The sequence below is a fragment of the Schistocerca cancellata genome, chromosome 2 (assembly GCF_023864275.1).
Source record: "Schistocerca cancellata isolate TAMUIC-IGC-003103 chromosome 2, iqSchCanc2.1, whole genome shotgun sequence".
Taxonomy (NCBI): domain Eukaryota; kingdom Metazoa; phylum Arthropoda; class Insecta; order Orthoptera; family Acrididae; genus Schistocerca; species Schistocerca cancellata.
The window spans coordinates 493,103,820-493,130,980 of record NC_064627.1 but is presented as its reverse complement, the minus strand read 5'-3'; the positions used below and the strand labels follow the sequence as shown (position 1 = coordinate 493,130,980).

The 27,161-nt window shown below is 39.2% G+C and overlaps 1 protein-coding gene across 2 annotated transcripts in view; it reads right to left on the bottom strand.

The window, feature by feature from the left end:
* The window catches only part of LOC126162014 (developmentally-regulated GTP-binding protein 2), a 140,723-nt gene that overhangs the window by 96,208 nt on the left and 17,354 nt on the right, over window positions 1-27,161 (bottom strand). For both annotated transcript variants that reach the window (XM_049918236.1, XM_049918235.1), the window contains exon 4: window positions 4,412-4,555. In XM_049918236.1, coding sequence (XP_049774193.1) covers window positions 4,412-4,555 — 144 coding nt within the window. The remainder of the gene's footprint in view (window positions 1-4,411; window positions 4,556-27,161) is intronic.

Sequence of the window (27,161 nt, the reverse complement as noted above, 5' to 3'; positions counted from 1 at the left end):
GCATGCGAAGGACGTCCACGTGATGCCGGAAGTACATCGGGATGACAAATGCCCAAACTTCCAGCATTTCAAATACCGCATCGGAGGAGGGATATATGGTTTCACATCACAGCGGTAAACCATAACCTTGACCTTTTCGGGTAAGATGTCACCCTCGAAGGCCAAGATGAAGGCACCGGTGGCTACCTGATTATCCCTCGGACCCCGATGGACGTGCCGGCTGAAGTGAACACCTCGTCGTTCTAGGTTGGCGCATAGTTCATCGTCCGTCTGTAGAAGAAGATCCCTGTGGAATATAATACCCTGGACCATGTTTAAACTCTTATGGGGCGTGAGGGTAACTGAAACATCCACCAACTTATCGCAAGCGAGCAACCTCCGTGACTGAGCAGAGGATGCTGTTTTGATTAGAACTGACCCAGAGCGCATTTTGGACAAGCCCTCCACCTCACCAAACTTGTCCTCTAAATGCTCCACAAAAAACTGAGGCTTGGTCGACATAAATGATTCACCATCAACTTGCGTACAGATGAGGTACTGGGGTGAATAATCTCCAATGCCTTCTTTAGCCATACGTTCCTCCCATGGAGTGGCCAGGGAGGGAAATGATCTCTGATTGTATTTCTTGCCATTGAGGGTAGACCTCGATCGCTTAGAGACTGATGGTGGGGGTCCACCAGTGAGAGATGATGCACCATGCTTCATTGCGGGTCATCCGCCATGATGCCACCCACTCCGACCAGGGGCTCTCCCCACGGGCGCCACCCATCCACAGCAAAGGCCACCTGGCAGTATGGCCTTTGCCGGGAGTCCTGATTCCCCAGGGAGATAGGCATCGACTCCTTGGCATACATGGGGAGGTAGCAGCTCAGGCATCAGCACTGCGATCCCTGTGTAGTCAGGGGGCTACCACCAAGAGGGTACATGACGACCCCACCACAACGGACTGGCTACCGTGCGGGATGTTGGGTGTCGAATATCTATGTATATCATGAGGGCGAAGATGGAAGTGCACAATGGAGGGAATGTATGCTACCCGGAACACACTACAGCTGATGTGGCCGGAAGCTCAATGTACATCCAACTCCATGACATAATCGGGTGTGCCAGATCTTAGGGCAAGATGGATTTAAGGTGCACCACATAAGGCGTCCTTCCCCAAATAGTACGCATTAATGGAAAATTTGGAAAGGTAGTGGTCAAACCCCTTAGGGGACCATCACATTAAAGGCCGAAACAGTTGAGACTCCTTTTAGTCGCCTCTTACGACAGGCAGGAATACCGCGGGTCTATTCTAACCCCTGAACCCGCAAGGGGTTCTCGGGGAGGGAGGGGTGGGGAGGGGAGGGGGGATGGGGGCGGCGGGCAGGGCGCCTCACTTAAGATGATAGATGATATTAAAAAGTATGGGCTTCCGTTTTAAAAAGCTAGATGGAATAAAACTGTAACTAGAAAGAGCTCATGTCATTGCAGCTCGTACCAGTTTCTTTCACAAAATTGTAGGAAAGGACATACACTCAGTCATATGGTTAGACAAAACCTGGGTCAACAGTGGAGAATCACTTGAGAAATGCTGGACAGATGATACTCCGAATAACAGCGGTCGTCAGCCAACAGGAAGAGGATCCCGATTAATTGTGGCCCATGTGCAGGATCTTCAAACGGCTTTGTGCCTGAAGGACTTCTAGTTTTTCGATAAAAAAAAAACTGGTGACTATCATGAGGATATGGACCACCCACGGTTTCTACAGTGGTTTAAAAATTTGTTGCTCCAGTTTAGTGTTCCGATAGTTTTTGTGATGGACAATGCATCATACCATTCCGTGATTTTAGATAAAACTCAGACCACTAGTGGCCGTAAAGAAACTATGGTGCAGTGGTTGCAGGTGAGTGACATTGCTGCGGACATGAGCATGACAAAGCTGCTGTTATACTTGCTCATGAAACAAAATAAGCCTGTGACACCTAAATATGTTGTAGATGAAATTGCAAGTGAACTTGGTAATTAGACTACCACCTTATTACTGCCATTTTAATCCAATTGAATTGGTTTGGAGTGAAGTCAGGGCGTACATTAGAAGTAACAACAAGACTTTTTCTATAAAAGAAGTGGAAAGACTGCTACATGAAGGTCTTGCTACTGTAGACGCTACCTCATGGAGGAAAAAAGTAGACCATGTTGCTGAACTGATAAGAGAAGCACAGACTATAGATGGCATTATAAATTAAAACGAAAAATTAATGATTTCTCTTAATGATGATGATGATGATGATGATGATGACGACGAAGACAATGGTTTTGGTGACAATTCTGATGATAGTGAAGGAGAACTGGATGGAATTGCACCATTGACATCGTAAATTGGTAAGTGTAAATGTATACAGAATTAATTCTTTTTCTCTCTGCAATCCGGTAGGCTATGCATGTTTTGCTTTATTTCTTTCTATGAATGTGGAGAGTGTGGTATTTGGTATGATTACATTTACATTATTATATAACGTTTTATATGCATTTATTACTGTAACAATTTGGAACAACTTTTCATAGATATTGTCATTAACTTCGGGTGTTTTTATTTCCCGGTTTCATATACTATCACACGCTGAGTCTCCGTCGTCGTCCTCTCCATTGTTAGAAAAATGTACTTTGTTGCACTTACGTATAAATGTTGATTGTAGCTTACATTTACAAAACGTACTTCAGAGTTGTGGGCATGTGCGGTGGCAGCTATTGCAACCTCACAATCGCAGTGTAGCCAACCACACACGAGCTGTCAAGTGACATGTTTCACCAGCCCAGGTATATTACAGTATATATTCAGCTTCTTATAAGAGCATATATTGACAAAAATTAATATTTTCTGATATCAAGCAGCAATGGCAGCTGTCATTTCTTTTTTTAACAATAGGAGTAAACCTCCTTTTAAAATGCGTCCTTCCATAGTCAAGTCTACTATTAGAAAAAGAAATCGTTATTAAAGTCTTGGAATACACAATTTTGTTAAAATTCATGGAACAATAACAAGCCAACGATGTTATTTACAATGCTGCACCCTTGCAAGCAAAAACGAGAATTCAGGCAGTATTTACATTTATATCATAGTCTGCATTACCCGTTATGAAGTGATACTATAACCATCACTTGGACAATATTTCCGGTTTCCGTGAACATCTTTCATCGGCTTAAGTGTTGTTCAGTAAAATTCACATGTTACACCACAGATTGTATGTGGATTACTAGGATCACCATTTCAATTATCTGTGTGTTTTAACTGGACGAATAAATAATTGGGTTTTGTCAAATCTAAACCCAAAGGTGTTGCTAACAATCAATTATCCAGAAGGATACAACATTTTATTAATTATATTAATATTCTAGTCATTTAGCTTGTACTTCAATTAAATTTGTAAATATTACACAATTTACACTCCAGGGCAATGAGTTACATCTGTGTGCAGCAAGTTTGGCTTTGTGGACATAAATTAAATTGTGCATAGCTCAATTGTAAGATGGTAACAAGCAAATATTTCTGATAGACATGCATTTGCCCAATGGCATATGATATCAATCCTTACAGTCACACCACTCTTAAGTCCTTGTTTTTGCGCAGCACACTCACAAAAAGCATTATTTTACATTCCTAAATCTTTGCTGCACTGTATTCCATATTCACGGCAAAATTTAATACAAATTCTTTGACCTATTTCCATCCAAAATAAATGATCGTCAGTACTACCAAAATACATATAATCTTTTTGACAGCTGACAGACTAAATAATGAATGTGGCTAACATTGTACAGATACTTTTCAGACATGTTTACCAACACAACAATGCAAAAATGTCATGAGAATTGAGCTAATGTAAATTACACAATTATCATTAGTTTTGAAACATTTCTGATATCTTCACTGGATTCAAAACTGAACTTAATGTTCTATAATGGCACATTTATCAATGATTACTTTTTCCACAATCTATCACTTCTCTTAATAATAAAAGTTAAAACTGCTGTTAATCCCATTACTTTGAACACCATACTGCTTTATTACACGTGACCTTTGAGCTGACTTTTACAGCCATTTATATGGGGACCTACAGTTTAAATCAAAACCACAGCAAAATTTAAAGTTTTTCAGATGTAAATAATTGCTAAAAGTGAAAGAAGCGGCATGTGACAGGGAAAGAAAAAAAAAAAAAAAAATAAATAAAAAAAAAAAAAAAAAAAAAAAAAATAATATCACTGGTGTGACTGAAGATTGAGCCCCGCACCTCTGTATTTATAAATCAGTAATTAATTCTAAGATTCTTTTTTAAGCAATGACTAGAATTTTTCAGAAATACAATTTTTCATTTATGTATAGTAGAACTCTTTCAAAAATTGCATTTATAACAATTTCTGAAGACTAACCTTGAAATATATATTTGGTTTCTTCTTGTTCAATCGGATGCCAACACTTTCCAGTTCCTTTTCCAGCAGGACCCTTTGAACATCCTGCTTGGTTGCATCAAGCATCATCATGACTAAATCTGCAGTTCGAGCTACAGCAATCACCTACAAGTGAAACAACAGTCATTAGTTCCATAACAAGGAAAAAAAAGCACAGAATTTAATACTTCACCATTCTTAGAATTATTTATTTGCAAATAGTATACAATTCATTTAGAAATGTGTTCTGAAGTTCTTGTGTAGTACAATATCAATAAACAGAAAATGTATTGCTGTATCTATGCCAAATGGAATCAGAAGCTTTGAAAGTTATTTTATTTAATCTTTCAGCCTACAACAAATATTCTGTTTTTTCCTCAAAATATTATTGTACAAAGCTTAAGTTAATTCTTCACCCGGAAATTGTATACAATAACATCTTTCATAATGAAGCATTTACCTTCGACCAGAAACAAGTTTTCAATCAAATGTTAAAATTTTTCGCTTACATTCACAGTTACATGTGATATCAATAAATAATACCGCAAATTAAAAAATTAAGATTAAGGTTTGGTATCTCACTGATGACAAAGTCCTTAGATGGAGCACTAGCCTGACTGGGGAAGAAGATCAGCTGTTTCCTTTCAAAAGTACTATACCAGTATCTGTCTTATGCAGTTTAGGGAGACCACGGAAAGTAGCCGAATGGGGATTTGAACAGCTGTCCTCCCAAAATGCAAATCCAGTGCCTCAATCACTACATCACCTCCCTCAATAACCATAACTTCAATCAATGGATTAATTTAGGCTAATGTACAGTCAATAAGACCTAAATTCAGGAAATAAAATAACAGCAATGGTGCTTATCATTATCTTTGATAATGATTCTGATAACTCGAAATACATATCACTATGAGTAAAGTAACTTAGTCTGCAAGCATGTCAGTGAGGGCTGTACCTCCTTTCCGAACTTGCAGAAAGGTATTCTAGGTGACTTACTAATTTCGATCCACGTGATTGTTAATTTTCCATTTGACAGTGGCCTCAAAATCATACAAATATTATAGGATATACACATTACCTGATACATAACTAATGTTATGTGCCCTGGATGATTATGGATGATTAAAGTATTTGCCCTTCCCCCATTCTCCTTGCTTGTTCTTATCATCATCCCCTAAACAGCAACCATAAGTTGCAATAATATGCTGGCCATTAAAATTGCAACTGCATGAATCTGACAAACATCAAATTGCCATGATGATGGAAAGATTTGTGTTCCCTTCTGTACTCCTATGGGGCATACACGACTAAGCAGTGTGCCAGTTAAGACAAATGACAATAAATGATGGGGCATGCTGGAAAAGCTGTGCAGGCTAGATCTAACATATTATACCTAAAAGCTAATAAGTACAGTAAAATTCCATGAGCTAATACCTCTTAATCAAGGAGGGCCCTCGCTCAGGGTGAAGACTCTGCACCAGGCAGACTATGAATGGCTTACAGCCTTTGTTTGGCATCATCTGGTGGCCCGGGAAGACCCACTTCAAAAAAGACATGCTTAACAGCAAAAGGGCACCAAAACAGCTGGGGACAGAATAACAATAACCTGTCTGTTACTCCCAGCGTGCATTGTACTTCACTGCACTATTTGCAATACACTGCACACAGTATTCCAATTGCTGATACCAGGAGGACGAACCAGGCTTTGTACACCCGCAGTCAATAGAAGCACCTCGAGGATATGCAGCTCAGGAAGGTGGTGCAGAAAAATGCGGTAACATTCCTCTTGCCAAACGAAGTGCGACAGAACACTGACACCGAATGTGGGATAAGAATTCTACGGTTCGCACATACCCCGGCAAAATGTGGCAGACAACGACACTAGTCACGTGGTGTTGCACGGACGAGCTGCCGAGTGCACAGCCGGAGTTGGTGCCTCATCGGAGTGGAACAAGAGACCGCTCAAGCGACCATTTGGCATGCTTACATGTGGAAAGGGTGGCTGTCTAAATTCTCCCACCAGTGCAAGTGACCAGCGAGTGTGTTGGGGGGCTGGTTTCCAATCTGTGTAGCCCGTCACCTGCTGCTACAGATAGAGGCACTGGAAGGATTCGCCACAATGTGTACTACATGCTATGACATGGAAATAATTAGCATTTCAGTGCAACTGCACAAATCAAATTGGACTACAAGCTATCCACATTCTGTATGCAAAGAAAGATTATGAAATGGGTTTCTCATTCAGAAATCACATCTGAATGTTGTTTGTTGTTAGGGGATCATGTTGTACTTCAAGTAAGGGAAACATCTACCAGTACATGCCAGAATTCTAAAGCAGCAGGATCATGTCCTACAGAGAACATAGTTCATCATTTTGCAATATTACTGCTGTCATGCAAATGTGGAAACTCTGAGTTCATGAGTACCACAGTCAATACCATGCACAATCTCTGTGGCTATGAGCCACTTGTGCCCGAGGGGACAGACATATACAGGACAGCGCAGGAAAATGGGAAATTTTGAAGTAATGTAATTTGCATGAATAAACACAGGAAAAACATTTTTACTGACAAAAATGCGTGTATACAGTATGCCATTTAAGTTTTCATTACAAACTGTATCTTTCTGTCTTAAAGATGACATCAGAAAGAGGTGAGATGTGGTCCCTTTTGATATTCACATTCTAATAGCCTGTTATGGGAACTCCTGGATACTGGGTGTAGCATATCTTGGGGAAAAACAGTGATTTTATCTCCAATCTTCTGCTTCAGTTCATGGATAGTTCCCTCTCACAACATCACCTTAAAAATTTAATTATGTATTCTTCCCACTGTGTTATATACACTCTATTCAGAGAATTTCATTATTTGCTCTCTTTCATGTGTTGCAATTTTAATGCCTAACAGTGTATGTTTTTTCAATAGATAACAGAACTGTGTGTCAGAAATAGACAGGAAAAATTTTAGAAAATTATAAAAAGCATCACATAACAACTGCAAATTAACAAAACATGAAAATCATGGGAAGTTGTGAAACAATAACAGTGATAGTATAGGTTGCTACTATGTGAACAGAACAATGCTAGGTTACAGTATTTACCCCCTCTAGAAAACATTTTCCCCAAGTTCATCACCTGAAAAATACAGGGTCATCTTAAATTCACAGATTAAACTTCTGTTGCTGAGGTAAGTATTGTTGTGTTGTGAGATAGCTACAAACAGTAAAATTTGGTGGAAACAGTAATGTAAAAAAATCAAGCAAAATTAGTGGTTTTAGCAAAATAATGCAAAACTGGCGGTCTTATTAAGAAACTGCATGATTTTGTTGTATAAAATAGTTATAAATCTGAGAATGGCAGTTTATTAATATTCATAACATAGGGACTTAAACTGATAGTTCATTTTCCGTGTAATTTACTTCGAAATGATGATGAAAATAGTGCCAAAATTAGCAAAAATAACATTGAATTTGGCAAAAATAAATAAATAAATAAAATTTAAAAAATGGATTTAGGAGTTATGTGACTGTAACTGTGACTCTCTGCTATTATAGTTGTAGCATACTAATTATTATTATTATTATTATTATTATTATTATTTCATTTTGTGAAGTGCATAATTTTACATTTCTGATTATTTAAAGCAACTTGCCAATCTTTGCACCATTTTGGAATCTTGTCAACATCTGCCTGAATATTTGTGCAGCTTCTTTCTAACAGTATTTTATTATAGATAATTGCATCAGCTGCAAAAATTCTGAAGTTAGTATTAATATTATCCGCAAGGTCATTAATATACAACATGAACAGCAAATGTTCCAACAGACTTCCATGAAGCACATCCAAATTTACTTCTACGTCTGACAATGACTCTCCATCCAAAATAACATGCTGTGGCGTCCCTACAAAAAATCCTCCACTTAAATATTACACTGGATACCCCTTATGATTATACTTTTGATGACAGGAAACTGCCCCATATGTGGCTATATGCGGGGAAAAAAGTACCCAAAGAGAAAACTGCCTGCAGAACTATCTTCCTATGTCAAGAAAAGTGGCTGAAGGTTGCTTGGAACAGAATACTAGACTATTTTCCTAACAGAAAGAGAATGTTGAAGCTAAGTTCTTTCATCCAAAACATTACAAAGAACGCCACAGGTTCAATAATAATTCCTGTTGGTACGATCACAGAAATTCCAACTAATGGATATTGTTGTCAATAAAGCTTTTAAAGCTCACCTCCAACAGCTTTGAGATGAGTGCCTTCTTAAAGAAGACCACACCTTAAAGAAACCCTCAATATCAATGCTGGGGTGGTGGATCCTTACTGCCTGGAGCAGAATCTCAAGTGACTATAATGAAAAGATTCAAACAGTTCTGCATATAAAATTACATGAATGGCTTATGAAACAACATAATACCAGAACACGTGACAAAAAGTAAGAAATTGCTGTAGGCTTTCAAATGAAAACAAACAAACAAACAAATTCTTCTTTGGTGCAGTCAATGTCATAATTTGCCACTCTACTTTAAAAATAAGTTTTACAGTACAGTCAGTTTAATCTTTAGAACAGTAAGCCAACTTTAAATTCAGTCTTTACTACTGTCTGACAACTTCAAACTTCATATTCTAATGTTTCTCTTGTTCATTTGAAGAACGAATCTGGTAAAGAAAAAATACATACATTAAAAAAAAGTTTTGCATCACCACGGTTCTGAGGGTTCCAGAACCTGTACAGAAAAATGGAATAGAGATCAACAAAACATCATTTCCAACCTTTTTATTGCTCATTAAAACCACACATTGGATGTTGTACCACCATACAGCAAGACCTTCAGAGGTGGTGGTCCAGATTGCTGTACACACCGGTACCTCTAATACCCAGTAGCACATCCTCTTGCATTGATGCATGCCTGTATTCGTCGTGGCATACTATCCAAAAGTTCATCATAGCACTGTTTGTCCAGATTGTCCCACTCCTCAATGGCGATTTGGCGTAGATCCCTCAGAGGGGTTGGTGGATCATGTCGACCATAAACAGCCCTTTTCAATCTATCCCAAGCATGTTTGATAGGGTTCATGTCTGAAGAACATGCTGGCCACTCTAGTCAAGTGATGTTGTTATCCTGAAGGAAGTCGCTCACAAAATGTGCACAATGGGGGCACGAACTGTCGTTCATGAAGACGAATGATCATCAATATGCTGCAGATACGATTGCACTATAAGTCGGAAGACGGCATTCAAGTATCGTACAGCCATTACGGTGCCTTACGTGACCACCGGCGCTGCACGTCGGCCCCATATAATGCCACCCCACAACAGCAGGGAACCTCCACCTTGCCGCACTCACTGGACAGTGTGTCTAAGGCATTAAGCCTGACCAGGTTGCCTCCAAACACATCGGTGAAGAGAACGTGATACCAATCCTGAGCAGTCTATTCGGCATGTTGTTGGGCCCATCTGTATTGCACTGCATGGTGTTGTAGTTACAAAGATGGACCTTGCCATGGACGTCTGAAGCGAAGTTGCGCATCAAGCAGCCTATTATGCACAGTTTGAGTCTTAACACAACATCCTGTGACTGTATGAAAAGCATTATTTAACATGGTGGCGTTGCTGTCAGGGTTCCTCCGAGCCATAATCCGTAGGTAGGGGTCATCCATTGCAGTAGTAGCCGTTGGGCGGCCTGAGCGAGGCATTACACTGGCAGTTCCTGTCTCTCTGTATCTCCTCCATGTCCGAACAACATCACTTTGGTGCACTCTGAGACACCTGGACACTTCCCTTGTTGAGAGCCCTTCCTGGCACAAAGTAACAATGTGGACACGATCAAAGCGCGTTATTGACCGTCTAGGCATGGTTGAACTACAGACAACATGAGCCATAAGGACTCTGTCTGTGATACAATACCCACAGTCAATGTCTATCTTCAGAAGTTCTGGGAACCGGGGTGATGCAAAACTTTTTTTGACTGTGTACAAAGTGTGACTTGTAGCTGTTTTCAGACACTTAAAATATATTGTGATATCGCAGACTCCTGGTTTACATAGTAAGTGAAAAACTGTCTGTGGTGACAACAATGTATGTGAACCATATCATTTGTTAATTTTATTTCTTTTTTTTCACCAAGTTGTGGACTATTAAACAGGGTGTCAGAAAAATGGGAACATTTCCACAATTTAATAAAACTAGAAGTGATGAAGGAAAGAAATTATATTCATAGTAATTAAAACTTTACAACTTTGCCATTTATGAAATATTGATGGAATTTATCATTTTTTTTTTTTTTAATTAGATGGTGTCCTCCTGACCGCTGCTACATCTCAGCTGGGATAATGTGAACTGCATCCAGAATTCTCTGTTTTAACTCATCCAGGGTTTTTGGTCGAGTTGTGTAGACTTTGCTCTTGAGGTAACCCCACAAGAAAAAAATCACAAACGGATAAATCTGGTGATCTAGGGGATCAGGGAATGTTACCAAATTGTGAGATAACATGGTTGCCAAACAATTCTCACACATATGCCATTGCTTGCCATGCAGTGTCTGATGTCACTCTGTCCTGCTGAAACCAGACTTCTTGAACGTTTGGAAAGTTGTTTAATGCAGGTGTAACGAAAGTTTGTAACATCTCCACGTAATGATTGGCACTGACAGTTATTGTGCTCCCCTGTTCATTTGTGAAAATATACGGTCCGATAATCCCATATGATGAAACACCACATCTACTGACACTTTGCTAGCATGTAAAGGGTGCTCATGACAGTCATTAGGATTTGTGCTTGCCCAGTAACGGCAGTTCTGTTTATTCACTTAACTGGTGAGATGAAAATATGCCTCATCTGACATCCACAACTTGTTTAGAAATTCATCGTCATTATTTATTTTTGTTATCAATTGTTGACAGAATCCTAATCGTAACTGGTAGTCATCATCCTTCAATTGTTGCACCACCTGTAGTTTCTACAGATGAAATTTTAAATCAAGATGATGAATTCTGCGAACACACTCCCAGGACATTTCAACCACTGCTGCTTGGTTATGACTGGATCGCTGTGGCCTCCGTAAGACAGACTCGCACACAACATCAATGTTCGCTGGAGAACGCACACTTCTTGGTCGTCCTGTTGGTTTCTTCTTGAAAACAGATCCAGTCTCTTCAAAGTTATAAATCCAACATTTTTTCGCTTGTTTCGATGTTATGGCATCATGATGTCCTAAATTACAGAAATGTCGAAACTCCCTCTGTGCCACCACCAAACTACTATTGCTTTTATAAAACATTTTTATGGCTAACACACGCTGTTGTCCATTTCACTGATCCATGATTACCGAAATGGAGGACTGTTTACTCGCTAACTGTCACGAACCTGCAGCGCTACCACCTGCCCATGGCTGCCACTACTAGTGAGAATGTATTAATTAATAATTAAAAGAAGCCTCTCCAAAGTAGGTAGTTCTTTAATATTAAGCGTCATCTTGTAGCCAGGTAAATATGGTGTTTTTCATATATCTCACTAGTATGAATTACGGCAATAGCTGCACAGATTAAATTTTGTTTGGAGTAGCCTACACTTAAGGGTAATCCGAGATTCTTTTAGATACAATATCCTTATACGACGATATGGCAGGCAATGAATTTTTAAGTACAGAAAAGAGTGCAGGGGGGGGGGGGGGGGGCAAGGGAGGAGGGAGGGAGGAAAGAGAAAGGAAGAAACAGAGGGAGGGAGGGACGGAGGGAAGAGAGAATGGTGGCTTCAGCTGTATGAGTACTCGAGATTAAGAGGTCAATACTGAACCTCTGTATCTATGCAAACATGTACGTAATGTACTGCTCGTCACTCACCCAAAGGCATCAGTAACAATCACCACCATATAACTTAATCATATAATTACTAACTGAGGCTACAGAATATAACGACGATGCATACAGATCATGCATGTCCATACCTGTACCTTGCTGAGATCTGTAACCAAAATCAAAGTCATGTGAGAGGTGGAATAAGGCCAAGTCACTATGCGCTATTTCACGTGGAGCAGACTGTTCCTACTTTTATAATTTAAAGCTGAAATCACGTATGAATTTTAACATGTGTGTTGTCTACGGTACTAGTGTTATGTATGTAGCATTACAATTAACAAACTTTCTGCGAAATAGCCTATATTAGGTGGTTTCTCCTCCTACAAAATCCTGCAGTTATCTGTCTGTCATGTTTCTTTGGATGGTACCATCTGCCAAGACAACTTCAAACTGCAACAACGTGCCAGACTTTGTTTACCATCAATCACCAATTGTCTCCGACAAACTGAGCTTGGCCAACCTTCTTAACATACCCCAGTCTTCACCACTGCCTCCCAGAGCAACACATAACTCATGACCAGAAAAACCAGTCACAACAGTACACTCTTCTCATCTTAGGCACTCTCCCCTCCAGAATTATCCAGATTATTAAGGGTCTCACTTTCAGCCCTAAACCTGCAGTTGATCGTGCTGCTTTAGTGAAGGACTTACTTTCCTTCACACATAATTTCAACTGAAAATATCACTTCGCAACCCAATCTCAAAACCTTTCCAACAGGAAACCTGACATTGAACCTTGTCTTGAACAGTTCTGACCATAATACCAACTTGATCCACAACCATTACCTCAGAGTCATCCTTTACAAGCTTTCCAAAAATTCCTCGCATCCACCATTGCTTCACAATCCTTCTTCAGGTGTCTGCAACATGACCCTAACATGTCCTCTGCAGAATTCCAAGCTCTTCGTTTCCCAAAAACTGGTGACTCCATCATTATCCTCCCAGGTAACAAAGGACCTGTCTCTGTTGTACTTGACTGATGGAAGTACATAAGCGAATGTCTATGCCAGCTGTCTGACATCTCTAGGTACAGCATCTGCCATCAAGATCCCATCCCTGTGATACAAACTAACATGCACTCCCTCCTTAAAACCTCAGGCCCCTCACAAGGACAGCCACATCAATCCATTTAACTTCTTACTCCACCTAAACCAAGCACCTCCCCCACCCCCTTGCTTACCTTCTTCCTAAGATTCATTAAGCCAATTACCCCAGTCGTTCCACAGTTGCTGGCTCCAAAGCACCCACCAAACATGTATGTCCTAATTGATCAACACCAGAAACCTACAGTACTTCCCTCCTGCATTAAAGACACCGAGCATTTCCTGGATCACTGAAATCTGTGCCCGTGCCACCCCACACCTTGCTTGTCACTACTGATGCTATCTACCTCTACACCAACAGCTATACAGGGTGTTACAAAAAGGTACGGCCAAACTTTCAGGAAATATTCCTCACACACAAAGAAAGAAAATATGTTATGTGGACATGTGTCCGGAAACGCTTACTTTCCATGTTAGAGCTCATTTTATTACTTCTCTTCAAATCATATTAATCATGGAATGGAAACACACAGCAACAGAATGTACCAGCGTGACTTCAAACACTTTGTTACAGGAAATGTTCAAAATGTCTTCCGTTAGCGACGATACATGCATCTACCCCCCGTCGCATGGAATCCCTGATGCACTGACGCAGCCCTGGAGAATGGCGTACTGTATCACAGCCGTCCACAATATGAGCACGAAGTCTCTATATTTGGTAGTGGGGTTGCGTAGACAAGAGCTTTCAAATGCCCCCATAAATGAAAGTCAAGAGGGTTGAGGTCAGGAGAGCGCGGAGGTCATGGAATTGGTCCGCCTCTACCAATCTATTGGTCACCGAATCTATTGTTGAGAAGTGTACGAACACTTCGCCTGAAATGTGCAGGAGCTCCATCATGCATGAACCACATGTTGTGTCGTACTTGTAAAGGCACATGTTCTAGCAGCACAGGTAGAGTATCCCGTATGAAGTCATGATAACATGCTTCCATAGGTGGAAGGACATGGGGCCCAATCAAGACATCACCAACAATGCCTGCCCAAACGTTCACAGAAAATCTGTGTTGATGACGTGATTGCACAATTGCGTGCAGATTCTCGTCAGCCCACACATGTTGATTGTGAAAATTTACAATTTGATCAAGTTGGAATGAAGCCTCATCCGTAAAGAGTACATTTGCACTGAAATGAGGATTGACACATTGTTGGATGAACCATTCACAGAAGTGTACCCGTGGAGGCCAATCAGCTGCTGATAGTGCCTGCACACGCTGTACATGGTACGGAAACAATGGTTCTCCCGTAGCACTCTCCATACAGTGACGTGGTCAACGTTACCTTGTACAGCAGCAACTTCTCTGACGCTGACATTAGGGTTATCGTCAACTGCACGAAGAATTGCCTTGTCCATTGCAGGTGTCCTCGTCATTCTAGGTCTTTCCCAGTCGCAAGTCACAGGCTGGAATGTTCCGGGCTCCCTAAGACGCCAATCAATTGCTTCGAACGTCTTCCTGTCAGGACACCTTCATTCTGGAAATCTGTCTCGATACAAACGTACCGCGTCACGGCTATTGCCCCATGCTAATCCATACATCAAATGGGCATTTGCCAACTCCGCATTTGTAAACATTGCACTGACTGCAAAACCACTTTCGTGATGAACACTAACCTGTTGATGCTACGTACTGATGTGCTCAATGCTAGTATTGTAGAGCAACGAGTCGCATGTCAACATAAGCACCAAAGTCAACATTACCTTCCTTCAATTGGGCCAACTGGCAGTGAATCGAGGAAGTACAGTACATACTGACGAAACTAAAATGAGCTCTAACATGGAAATCAAGCGTTTCTGGACACATGTCCACATAACATCTTTTCTTTATTTGTGTGTGAGGAATGTTTCCTGTAAGTTTGGCCGTACCTTTTTGTAACACCCTGTATTCATGGTCTGTCTACTGTTCAACATTTCCTCAGTCAGCACCCACCTGATTCCAAGCCTATGATATCCTTCCTGTTCGCCTTAATCAACTTTATACTTACAACAATTATTTTACCTTTGAGGAGCAGACATACAAACAGATCAGGGGCATAGTCATGAGAACCAAGTTGGCTCCTTCCAATGCTAACATTTTATGTGTCATCTGGAGGGGGTTTCCCTGGGATCCATAAGCATTCATTCAGCCCCTAGTTTGGTTTTTGACGCTGACTTCTCCTGAGTGAAGGTCAACACACCCTTCTGCTCACATTAAACCTACAAACAAACAACAATACTTACATTTCGACAGCTGCCATACTTTCCACATCAAATGTTCCCTCCCATACAGTCTAGGAATTCATAGCACACTTATCTGTTAAGATGCAGATTCTTTACAGCAATACACCACCATTCTCATCTCAGTCTGCATAGGGTATAATTACCCCACCTAATTCAAAAATAGATTTCCTGGACCATCACATACAATCCTGGTACTTCTGATCCCTCCAAAAAACAACTTTGGAGTACACCTCTTATCACTCAGTATTATCCTGTCTTGAATGAATTAATCAGCTACTTCGACAACTTCCTAAAATCATCTCCCGAAATAAGGTCCATTCTGTCAACCATTTTTGCGCGCCACATCCAGAATAGCTTTTTGTCACCCTCCCAATCTCTGCAGTGTCCTTGTCAGACCCTACTTTCCTTCTGCACCCATTTCCCTACACTATGGCTGCTACCCTGTGACCGTCCCTGCTGTAAGACTTGCCCTATGCACCATCCTACCACCACCTATACCAGCGACGTAAATGGTAAAACTTACGTTATCATAGGGAGAGCCACATGTGAAACAACACATGCCGATGCTAGCTATTATGTAGACATTGTTCGGCCTTTTACATCGATATGACTACCACAAAGTTATCAATTAGGATGAATCAGTGTAAGCAAAGGATAAATACTGGCAACCACAACATCCCATTATAACAGTCGTGGCCTTGGCGACACAGACCATCTGGATTATTCCCCCAGACATCAGTTTCTCAGAACTCCACAGGTGGCAACTGGCATTACAACATGTCCTTGGTTCTTGTCATCCACCTTGTCTCCATTTATGTTAATTTGTTCGGCTTCAGCATTTCTTCGCAACAACAATTCCTTTCTGTACTAGTTTTTAGTTTTTTATATCTTTTATTTTCTAACCTGTCTATTTGCCTCCCCCCTCTCTCCCCTCTACCACATGCAATGCACTTAGCCCTCTACTCTCATTAACTCGTGCATGATGTTTTGGCAGTAATCTCTATCTTACATACCTTCTCACTTAAGGCTCTCAGGATTTTAAATCTCATCCAGTGCAGTCCCAATCAGCCCTTCCTTCCCATCCTGTCTGGTAAGTCTCCCCTGACATGGGGCTGTGGGCTGCTTTTCCGAATACTCCCCATTTCCTAAACCTCAGCAGTGCTGTTCCTTCACACCTCTTCCTTCCCTTTCAACCATTCTGGCAGAAGAAGCAACCACTGGTTCCGAAGGCTTGCAGCTTTAAATACCTGTATATGAGTGTTCTGCAGCCACCGCTTGGTGAGTTAATTTTTTTATGTATATGAATACCCTTTTTCCTTATATTGTCCATCAGCTGGCTAATCTTTCACGTCAGTTCAAGAGGATACATGGTGTTTTCAGATGAATTCTCAAAATGTGTCTAAAATGTTAAATAAATGAAACAAAACTAGCATCAGGTTATATCCATGATATCTGGTTTTCGCCATACAATGTTAGTTAACATTCCATGATATTTGCTAAATCCAGAAAAGATAATGAAACAACATTAAGGCAGAATAAATTGGAAAACTGATTGTTAAGAAAATTGCTGTAGTGTTTGAATATATTAACATTTTTCATCTTAAAATCATTGTCAATTTTCTTTGCTGCTGTCAATTTTCTTCGCTGCTGTATCAATGAAAGTACAAATAAAATGAGTCTTACATTTCACTGTCCAATGCAGTTCACTTCTCGCATATTTCTCTGTAATACCCATTTTCTCTCTTCCGGTGTTTAGGTGTCGAATGCTATGGAAAATTAAACACTGATGGCAATGCATTTGAGTTTTCTTCTGATACCTAAGGCCTTCAGTTGAAAGAGTAAGGTGAATAGTTCTTATAAGTACTGCTTAGTGAGGTTACTTGCCTTAAAATTCTTTCTTTTCATGGCAAGAGTTCAAATATTCCTTTGCACTGCATCAGTATGAAACCTGGTCATCAATACTGAGACTGTGTAAAAAGAAGTTCTGAAGTTTACAACAACATGAACAGAAAGAAGTAACACCTTGAAATTAATATTCCTCAAATTTTGACGTGAATGTTTACGAGAAACATATCATTGCTTTCATAATATTTGTACACAAGTAACTCCTCACAAACAGAAGCAGAATGCATCTGTTCAGTAACAACATCAAAGACTGAGACTATATTTCATTGAATCGATCTCAAAAATTCTGTTTGCAGCAATTTTGCACCTTTAAATCAACCCCATTTGTGTGATGAAATGTTACTTTCTTCCAGGCAGTTTTTGGTGCAGCTGAACATTGCACAAAACTTCTCCACCATCATAAAATATTGAAAATTCAACAATAAAGAGAGAAATAATGCTTCAATGTGCTGCCTGCACTCAAAGTTCATCTGTAGCTGTTCAAAATGTTGGTTTCAGTATAATGACATCATGTACAGCATATGTAATTCCCCTAAGTATGTCCTGATGCTTCCCTGCTTCATTATTACCTTTTTGAAGCATTACATAAATTATCTATTTGTGTAAGCAGAATACATGTGGTCAACAGTAAATCAGCACCTTCTATCAATTAATGTGAATTTTTATATAGGTCCACTTATACTATTTCTTTTAGAATACAATGACCCAATGCTAGCTGAAAACAATTACTGCCTTTATTTACTTCCTTGTATAAAATTACTTTATAATAATTTAATATAATGCACACAAAAGATTTTAGCGTGCTATAATGATGGAATACTTTCGGTAGTAATTACAGTAGTCTAGGAGTAAACTCCGACATCATTCACTAATACTGGACTAGGTAATACAGATTTTATCTTGCTCCTCACTTCTTTTTCTTATACATTCGTCCTGCATCAGCACAGGGTCGGCACTGTTATGATCTGATTTTGCCTGGTGAATTTAAGGGTGGCCAAATACCCTTTCTGTCACCGCCACATTAAATCACCCTCTCACATGAAATACATGTATCCCAACAGTCTGCATGTAGTGTTATGCATGTGAAACTGAGTGAAAGTCTTCTAAATGTTTGCATATTGTGTAAATGAGGTGACACTTGGGTATCAGCCCAGTATTCACTAGTGGGATGTGGGGAAACTGCCTAAAAACCACATTCAGGCTGGCCGGCACACCAAACCTTGTCACTAATCTGCTGGATGGATTCGATCCAGGGCCAGTGCACCTTCTCATCTTGGAGATGGCACTTTAACATGCATTGCTAAACTCGGGGGGAAAGGGGGGGGGGGGGGGTTTGTCATGCAGCTTTTATCTTATTATTCCTCGGTAACTAAAATTTTCTTTCAGTCTCACTACGCTAACATTATGCAAGCTAATACTTCTGTAATAAATGTTATTTTTATGTTTGTCTACAACATAGCAACAATCCTAAAATACAGTAACACTCTAGTCAGGTATCATCTTATTTCAAGATTCTTTTAATCTTGTTACTATTTTTGATCAATTACATTTCCTAAATCCCTATACCGACCAATTTTTTTCATATCTAACTGCATTTGCTGCTTTTTCCTCTCAATATCAAAATTAGATAAAAGCCAGTAATTTACCTTGCATAAAAAGTTCTCGGTTTACTTGCCGCGTCAAATTTGGATAAAATCCCGAGCTTTCGATGACTACCTCTGTCATTTTTGTCAGGGGTAAAACTGATGGGACAAAGATGATGGCGGTAGTCATCGAAAGCTCGGGATTTTATCCAAATTTGATGTGGCAAGTAAAACTGAGAACTTTTTATGCAAGGACTCCGTCGCGAAAGGCTTCGTAGTCCTAGTAATTTACCCAACCTGTATAAGGAAAGTCTTTTTTTCTCCTTTTGTTTAGGTCTTTGATTTTGTGTGCTCTTTTTGAGAAGTAGTGGCTTTCCCCTATTTCAGTTTGTTAGCTCCAGGCTATAAAATCTGATAACACTGACAAAAAAAGGGAAGTCATTTCTTTTTTTTAAAAGAGCAAATATATATTTACAAAGAGGCTATCAAGAAAATTACTTTCTGGATGAAAATGCAGTCTGAACCTGGCTTGACAATATCATTAACTACAAATCGGTAGGTTTCTACAAGTGTGGGCTCTGTAAACTACATGAGCGTTGTAGACTGTTTATAATAATGTGAGACAAGTGTTGTTTTTATGATTATTTCTCCCTGATGTTTACTGCTGTGATCAATAAACTAATGGAAAAGGCTATAAAAAGTCTAATTTAATAAAACAAAGTATTTGTAACACCAGGACACCAAAATCATTATAAATTAATAAGACATTATGTACTTTAGATTTCAAAACAGTCATGTTTATACACTGCAATGTCAAGCTCCACTAGTTTGGAAATATGGCAATTGGAGTGTATACATAAAGAAATTGAGTAAAAAAAAAAAAAAAAAAACATTGCATTTAAAAGAAGTATCATAATATTTGTAACTTTGAACTATGAGGTACTGGAAGTAACAAGAAGACTTATGATGAGGAAGTTCTATTACATTTTCCCATAACAATTTTTGATCTGGTTGCCTGTAGCTCTGTCACAAAAGAGGTAATATGCTGTTCTCCCTCTAGATTGGAACTGAGACCTAATGCAGTCTTTGCATTACATCATGGACACATTATCTCACAACCAGCAAATAACTGCAGCATTTACCTCTCTCTCATTGCTAATACAGATAATTCACAATGTTAAAGAAAAAATTAATTGTAGTTTCTACATGGAACCAACTTTCTGGAATCAAAACCTTAAATTTATAGCTTGATGCCACTCCTTAACTGAAAATCATTCAGATTATTTTCTATGGAAATAACAGAAAATATTAAGTGAATTTAGCACGGTAATCCTGTGGCATCAAGCAAGTTAACTGACGATCACAGAGTTGCCAGACATATTCTGCATTGAAACTTTCTGGCAGATTAAAACTGTGTGCCAGACCAAAACTCGAACTCGGGACCTTTGCCTTTTGCGGGCAAGAGCTCTACCACCTGGTCCCGAGTTCAAATCTCGACCTGGCACACAGTTTTAATCTGCCAGGAAGTTTCATATCAGCGCACACTCCGCTGCAGAGTGAAAATCTCATTCTGGATATATTCTGCATTGTTTCCAAGTCTAGGTTATACTAGCAGCTAGAACAACACATTTCCACAGCCAAAGTGTATATTACGTGGGCCCAGAAATGAGAAGTGCAACTTACATCTAAATAATGCTGCAGCCGAAGGCCAAAATACCAAATGCAAAAAAACAAGGCATTGGGGTGGAGCATAGTTACAAATAATAGTCACATGAGGTGTGATTGGAAAGTTTTAAGAATGGATCCACTATAGCTTACTGGCTGGGTGGGCAGGTACACAGAGGGTGAGGAGTGAGTCATTGCCTTGTCCTTGAACGCCTTCTGACAGGAGACTGTGTTTCCTTTATTCAGTTTGTTGTGGCAGCTAGTTGAATGCGGGTCTGTTAGGGCTTGTTGCCGGATTCTGTCTGCATGAAAATGGACGAAACGGAGCAACGCGTTTGTGTGAAATTTTGTTTTAAAACCAGGAAATCAGCTTTTGAGACTTACGGACTATTAAAAACAACTTTTGGAGATAACTGTCAGTCAAATGTTTTTGTCTGGTTCAACAGATTTAAAAAGGGCCGCAAATCATTTGAAGATGAACCACGGTCCGGCCGAATGAAAATGCTGTGAAAGTTCGGGACTTAGTGCGCTCTGATCATAGACTTACAATTAGGGAGATGGCTGATGAACTTAATTTAAGTTTCTATGGAGTTCAGTTGATTTTAACTGAAGATCTGAACATGTGTCAAGTGTCCGCAAAATTCATCCCAAAAGTGTTGTCAAGTGACCAGAGACAACACCGACTTGAAGTATGCCAAGAACTGATTAATCGGACTAAAAATACCCAGATTTGTTAAATAGGGTAATTACAGGTGACGAATCTTGGGTATATGGATATGATCCTGAAACCTAAGTGCAGTCATCGCAATGGAAGACTCCAGTTTCACCAAGACTGTAAAAAGCATGGCAAAGTCAATCGAAGGTGAAGTTAATGTTGGTGATTTTTTTTTTCGATTCTACCGGTATTGTGCTTCATGAATTTACCTCTGGAGGACAGACAATTAACCAGGAATACTATAAATGTATTCTTGAGTGTTTGCGTGAAAAGGTGCGGAAGAAAAGGCCTGCATTGTGGAATGACAGGAGTTGCGTGCTACACCATGGCAATGCTCCGGCTCATTGTGCTTTCTCCATCATTGAATTTTTGACCAAATTCAAAATTCCTGTGCTTCCACAACCGCCATATTCCCCGGATTAGGCCCCTGTGGACTTCTACCTGTTTCCTAAACTGAAATTTTCACTGAAAGGGAAGCGATTTGACTCGATTGAATGCATCCAGGCAAATACCAAGAGCATCCTTAACAAACTTCAGGAAAAAATTTGGCAGGACTGTTTCCGAAAGTGGAAACACCGTTGGAGTCTGTGTGTTCACTCAGAAGGGGACTATTTTGAAGGAGATGCATCACAGTAGCATGTAAGTACAACCATTGTACAATTACAAGCCCATTCTTAAAACTTTCCAATCACACCTCGTATATACAGACTACAAACTAAAAATCATAAATTGATAACTGTCACAATTATTTTTATTTTTCTGTCTTAAGCATACTCTAGACTGGAAAGATTGTTCACCAAATGCAATTCACTGTTCTGGAACATCTTACGTGGTCATACTGTGAACATTATGAGTAAGTGACATATCATTTGATCATTGTACACTTGACAGAGACTTGACCTGGTGTGCAAGATATGAGATAGATAAAATATCCTTCAGATTTAAGAAGAATGTAATAACTCCAGTTCCAAAGAAGGTAGTGTCCTTACGTGTGGATATTACCGAACATCAGCTTCATGATTCATGCTTGATAAATGCTGACAAATTATTTTTTGGGAGAATGGAAAAACTGGTAGAAGTCGACCTCAGGGAAGATAAGTTTGCATTTTTGAGAAAGAGAAATCTGTTAACATCAATATAAATTTAAGTGTTAGGAAATCTTTCCTGTGAGTATTTGTCCAGAATGTAGCCTTGTGCAGAAATGCAACATGGCCAATATGCAGTTCAGACAAGAAAAGAATAAGAACTATTGAAATATGGTGCTACCTTAGAATGCCAAAGATTGGATGGGAAGATCGAGTAACTAATGAAGAGTTACTGAATCCAAATGGGAGGGAGGGGGGAGGGGGGGATGTAATTTCTGGCACAAACTGACAAGAGGAGAGGATCACTTGATAGGACACATCCTTAGGCATGAAGGAACCATCAATTTGGTACTGGACAGAAGGGAGAAAGGGGAAGAATTTTAGAGGGAGACCAAGAGGTGAATACAGTAACAAGGTTTAAATGGTTGTAGGTTGCAGCTCACAGATGAAGAGGCTTGCACAGGGTATGGTAGTGTGAAGACCTGCATCAAACCAGACTCAGCCTAAAGAACAGGGCAACAATTTAAAGAGGTTTTCTTAAAGATGCTATCGTTGGCACTAAACCAAAACAGAAGAACACAAACAAAAAGCCAACAACACAGCATTGATTCAGAAATGTGAACATCTGCATATAAATTCCATAAGCTGCAAATAAAAATATTAAGTTTCTAATGAGGAAAGTGAAATGTGCAAAGAAACAATGTACAATGACTGAAAAAATGTCCTGAAAAGACTTTAAGAAATGACGTCAGAATGTAAACAGCAACACAATATACTGACAGTGAAGTCTTTATTATGTCTTTCTTAAGCAAAATTGTTGTTCAGTCCATAATAATCACCCACCAGCGACAATTAATTTCTCCCTGTAATGATTACGAAACAGTTGCTGCTGATACTTTCAATTTCCAGCACACTTAAAACCAAAAGAAACCAAGTAACAATAAGAGGTGCGCCTAGCTGTGCATACATCGCATTTTCAATGCAATGCCTCTCAGCCGGCACAATTTACTCCTAGTTTATAGCATGATGGTTTCTTGGCTCTAGGCTATCACAACATTTACATGAGAATTATTGAGTAATTGTTAGAATAGACCTCAGGTGCCTGTTAGAAAATAATATAGCACTAACTGTACTGAAAGGCTCAACAAAATCAAGTCAATGTGGCTTGGAGTGGAATTTACACACAGTGCCCCCTCAGTAATATCAGGGGATACAAACAGGATGGTGCAGATGGTCAGTTTGTGCTAAAATGCCTGAAGACTATTCAAATGTTAGTGATCCATTATGCCAGATGACTATAATTTTTAATAGTCGTGCTCTAGCAACAGTATTGCATAGAGATACTCCATGCGTGAAATGCTGATATTCAAGCAAAAATTCTCTTGCTTCGAATAGGAGCATGCAGTCTCCTGAATCTTGTCTCTTTAATACAAATGTCACATAAGGGTTAAATGATTGCACTTTATTGAATTTGGTAATTATATGGGCCATAACTGATTAAAGTGTCTAACTGGTCTACATTAAAATCCTGATGGATTCCTGAAAGTGGAAAGTCACTCATGTGAGAATGATCCTTCTTGAAACAAGAAAATCACTTTCTGATGTCATTTCTTCAGTGGGACTTGCTGTTCACATGGAAGATATGTTTTGAATTTCCTCTGTTGCTTTCATCTATCTATTAAATCCCTGTCACAAATGTTAGTCCTATACCACTTGAGACTCATTAAATAAGATGATTATATTCTTAAGCGTGTGAGCTGCTCTCTTGTGTGTGTGTGTGTGTGTGTGTGTGTGTGTGTGTGTGTGTGTGTGTGTGTGTGTGTGTGTGTGAGAGATCATCTATTGTTGACGAGGCCTTAATGGCCGAAAGCTTTATTTATTTGACAGTCTTCTTGGTGTGCCTATCTGTGACTCAGCATCTCTGCTATATGGTGGGTGGCAACTTTCCTTCTTATAATACTGTTATATTCTTAAGATTCAGACATGCAAAATTTAGTACGTAAATACTTTTAAGAAAAATACTAGAACTTCAAATGAACCTGACATAGCAACAAACATGCCAAAACAACAAACAAATGTTATGAAGTTTTACACCAACCAATTTTCCTATGTCAGTTTTAATTGTGATGATGTTACTACAAGGTGCTCATTCACTTGGTTACCCTTTTATTGTTATTTTGGTTTCTTTCTGTCATAAATGTATTGCCAATCGAAATGTTCATTAGACCCTTTACTATTTTACTGATGAAGTAGCAGCAGTGACAATATTTAAATCATTTGAATGTTTTATACTTTTTGTTCTTTTGCTTTTAATAAAATAAATGGAAATTTTCCTTAAGGATGGCACATTTAGCCATTACTCTCAGCGTTTTTTTTTTTTTTTTTTTTTTTTTTTTTTTTTTTTTTCCTCACATTCTCCTTTCATGTTAACAGCAGCTAGACTCTGACATGCATTGCACACATTCATTGTTTTCATTTCCACACTGATTTTTGAAACCACTTTTCTGTTCACTGCAAATGCCTTGCATACTACCCTTTCTTAATTTCAAAACTATATGTTATTAGTACCTGACAAAATTGCTCTGTGGATGATCACACCTGGTGATCACATTTTGGGGGTACTGTCTGTGGCAACTTTCTTAACTAACCTTTTTTAGGTCTACAATGATAAAAAGACTGTTACCTCCTCATAATGTTTAAAGTACAATCACTAAAGATGTTCCAAAATAATGAATCATGTCCTGTGAATGAACTTTTCAGCTTACAAAAGTAACTGTGGCACTTACAGATTAATGATGTTTAGTTTGCAGTCGGTCCATTTAAATATTATTGATAACTACGTTCTACCCCTAAGCCTTGTTACAGTAATGGGAATAAAACTCACTGGCTTATACACTTGGTATTCAGGCCCACAGCGGCCGTGTCTTTGAGAAGCAAGTTGTACTCCTCACTTCTGAGCTTGCTTATGAAACACATCAGTTGTGGAAACATGTTCTTCTTGTCGCTAGTATAACCCAAATATAGAAACAACACAGAATATGTTTGGCAATTCTGTGATCATCAAGTTATTTCCTGGATGGAACAAGATTAACCTGCTATATTCGCATGATATTTTCTTGTCATTTCCACTGAATAATCTGAGTGATTCTTACTTAAGGTGTGGCATCCAGTTATCAGGTTATGGTTTAAACCCCAGGAAAATAGTTCCACACAGAAACTACAACTAAGTTTGCCTTTTATGTTGTGAATTGTCTGACAATGAGGGACAGGTAAATGCCACAGTTGTTTGCTAGCTGTGGGGTAACATGTCTGCACTGCAAAGCAAAGGGTGATTTGTTCTTTGTTACAATCCTGACACAGGCAAGCTTTTTACCTCTTCTGTGACAAAGGTATACGTAGCCACATCAAAAATCTGTACAAAAAAACCTTAATAAAACCCAAATCTTCTCCCTGATTAGACACACTGATGCCACGCAAATGTGACAGCCTTCACTGACCCCTCCTTGTATGGACCTGGAGCTATCTTACTGAACAAAAATTCTGAGAGCAAATGCCAATCACTGAACAAAAATTCTGTGCCAATCAATCACTTTTGCCCTGAAGACATTACAGGTGGGCGAACTTAATTACTTAAAAATTTGGGTGGCAATAGTAATAAGTTATAAGCAAAAGAAATTAGTTTAGGAACACTTGCAGAACAAAAATTTGAGAAATGAAACTAATAAAATACAGGAAATTTACATTTCACAAGACTGTTGCTCTACCAACATTATCATATAATACTCAGCAAGGCAAACTGGTAACCCAAGCATAGGCGGAACTAACTTGGTCACGAGACAATGTACAATCCTGATCAAACTGAAAGTAGGCCATTTTGCTACTCACATTGGCAGCGCAAAAATATCTTCTTGGAAAATATCTTCGTGGGACACCAAGGCAATCTGCTCTTAATTTCAGTAATTCTACTGATAATGAGAAGTAGACAGGTGGGACAGTGATAGTAAAGAAAGTGACAGAAGATGCAAGCAAATGTTTACACACAAAAATTAAGTCATTCATGCTGAGTGGAGCAGGATTTAAGCATCTGCCTCAATGCAGAACAGCTAAAATGTACACAATAAATGTATAATTGATGATATAAATAAATGTGTCATTAGTCAGCAATTTCTGAGATATTGTGAACAATACACAGAAATACCATATTTGCTAAAACTTCATAGTTTTTGTCACAGAACACTAGACTTCCAAGCTAGTAAAGGAACCCAGAAAAACATTTCCGTCTATGGGATTTGATTTTAGAAGGAGCCAGAATGGTCAAATTGTCATATGCTGACAAAGGAACAAAAAAAGGGATAATATATTATATTTTTTTAAATGAAAAATAAAGCATCAGAATTAAAGTAGCCAGTAGTTTATTTAGATGAACCATGGACTCGCACACACTACACTATGGATACATGCTGCAAAGTAACAATCTGTGATGAACACTACAAACAACAATGCCTGCAACATTTCATCGTTGTGAGCATAGTTTTGCTTCGTGTTCACTTCTGCTCTATAACACGAAAACATTGTGCAACCATGTAAACATCAACATAC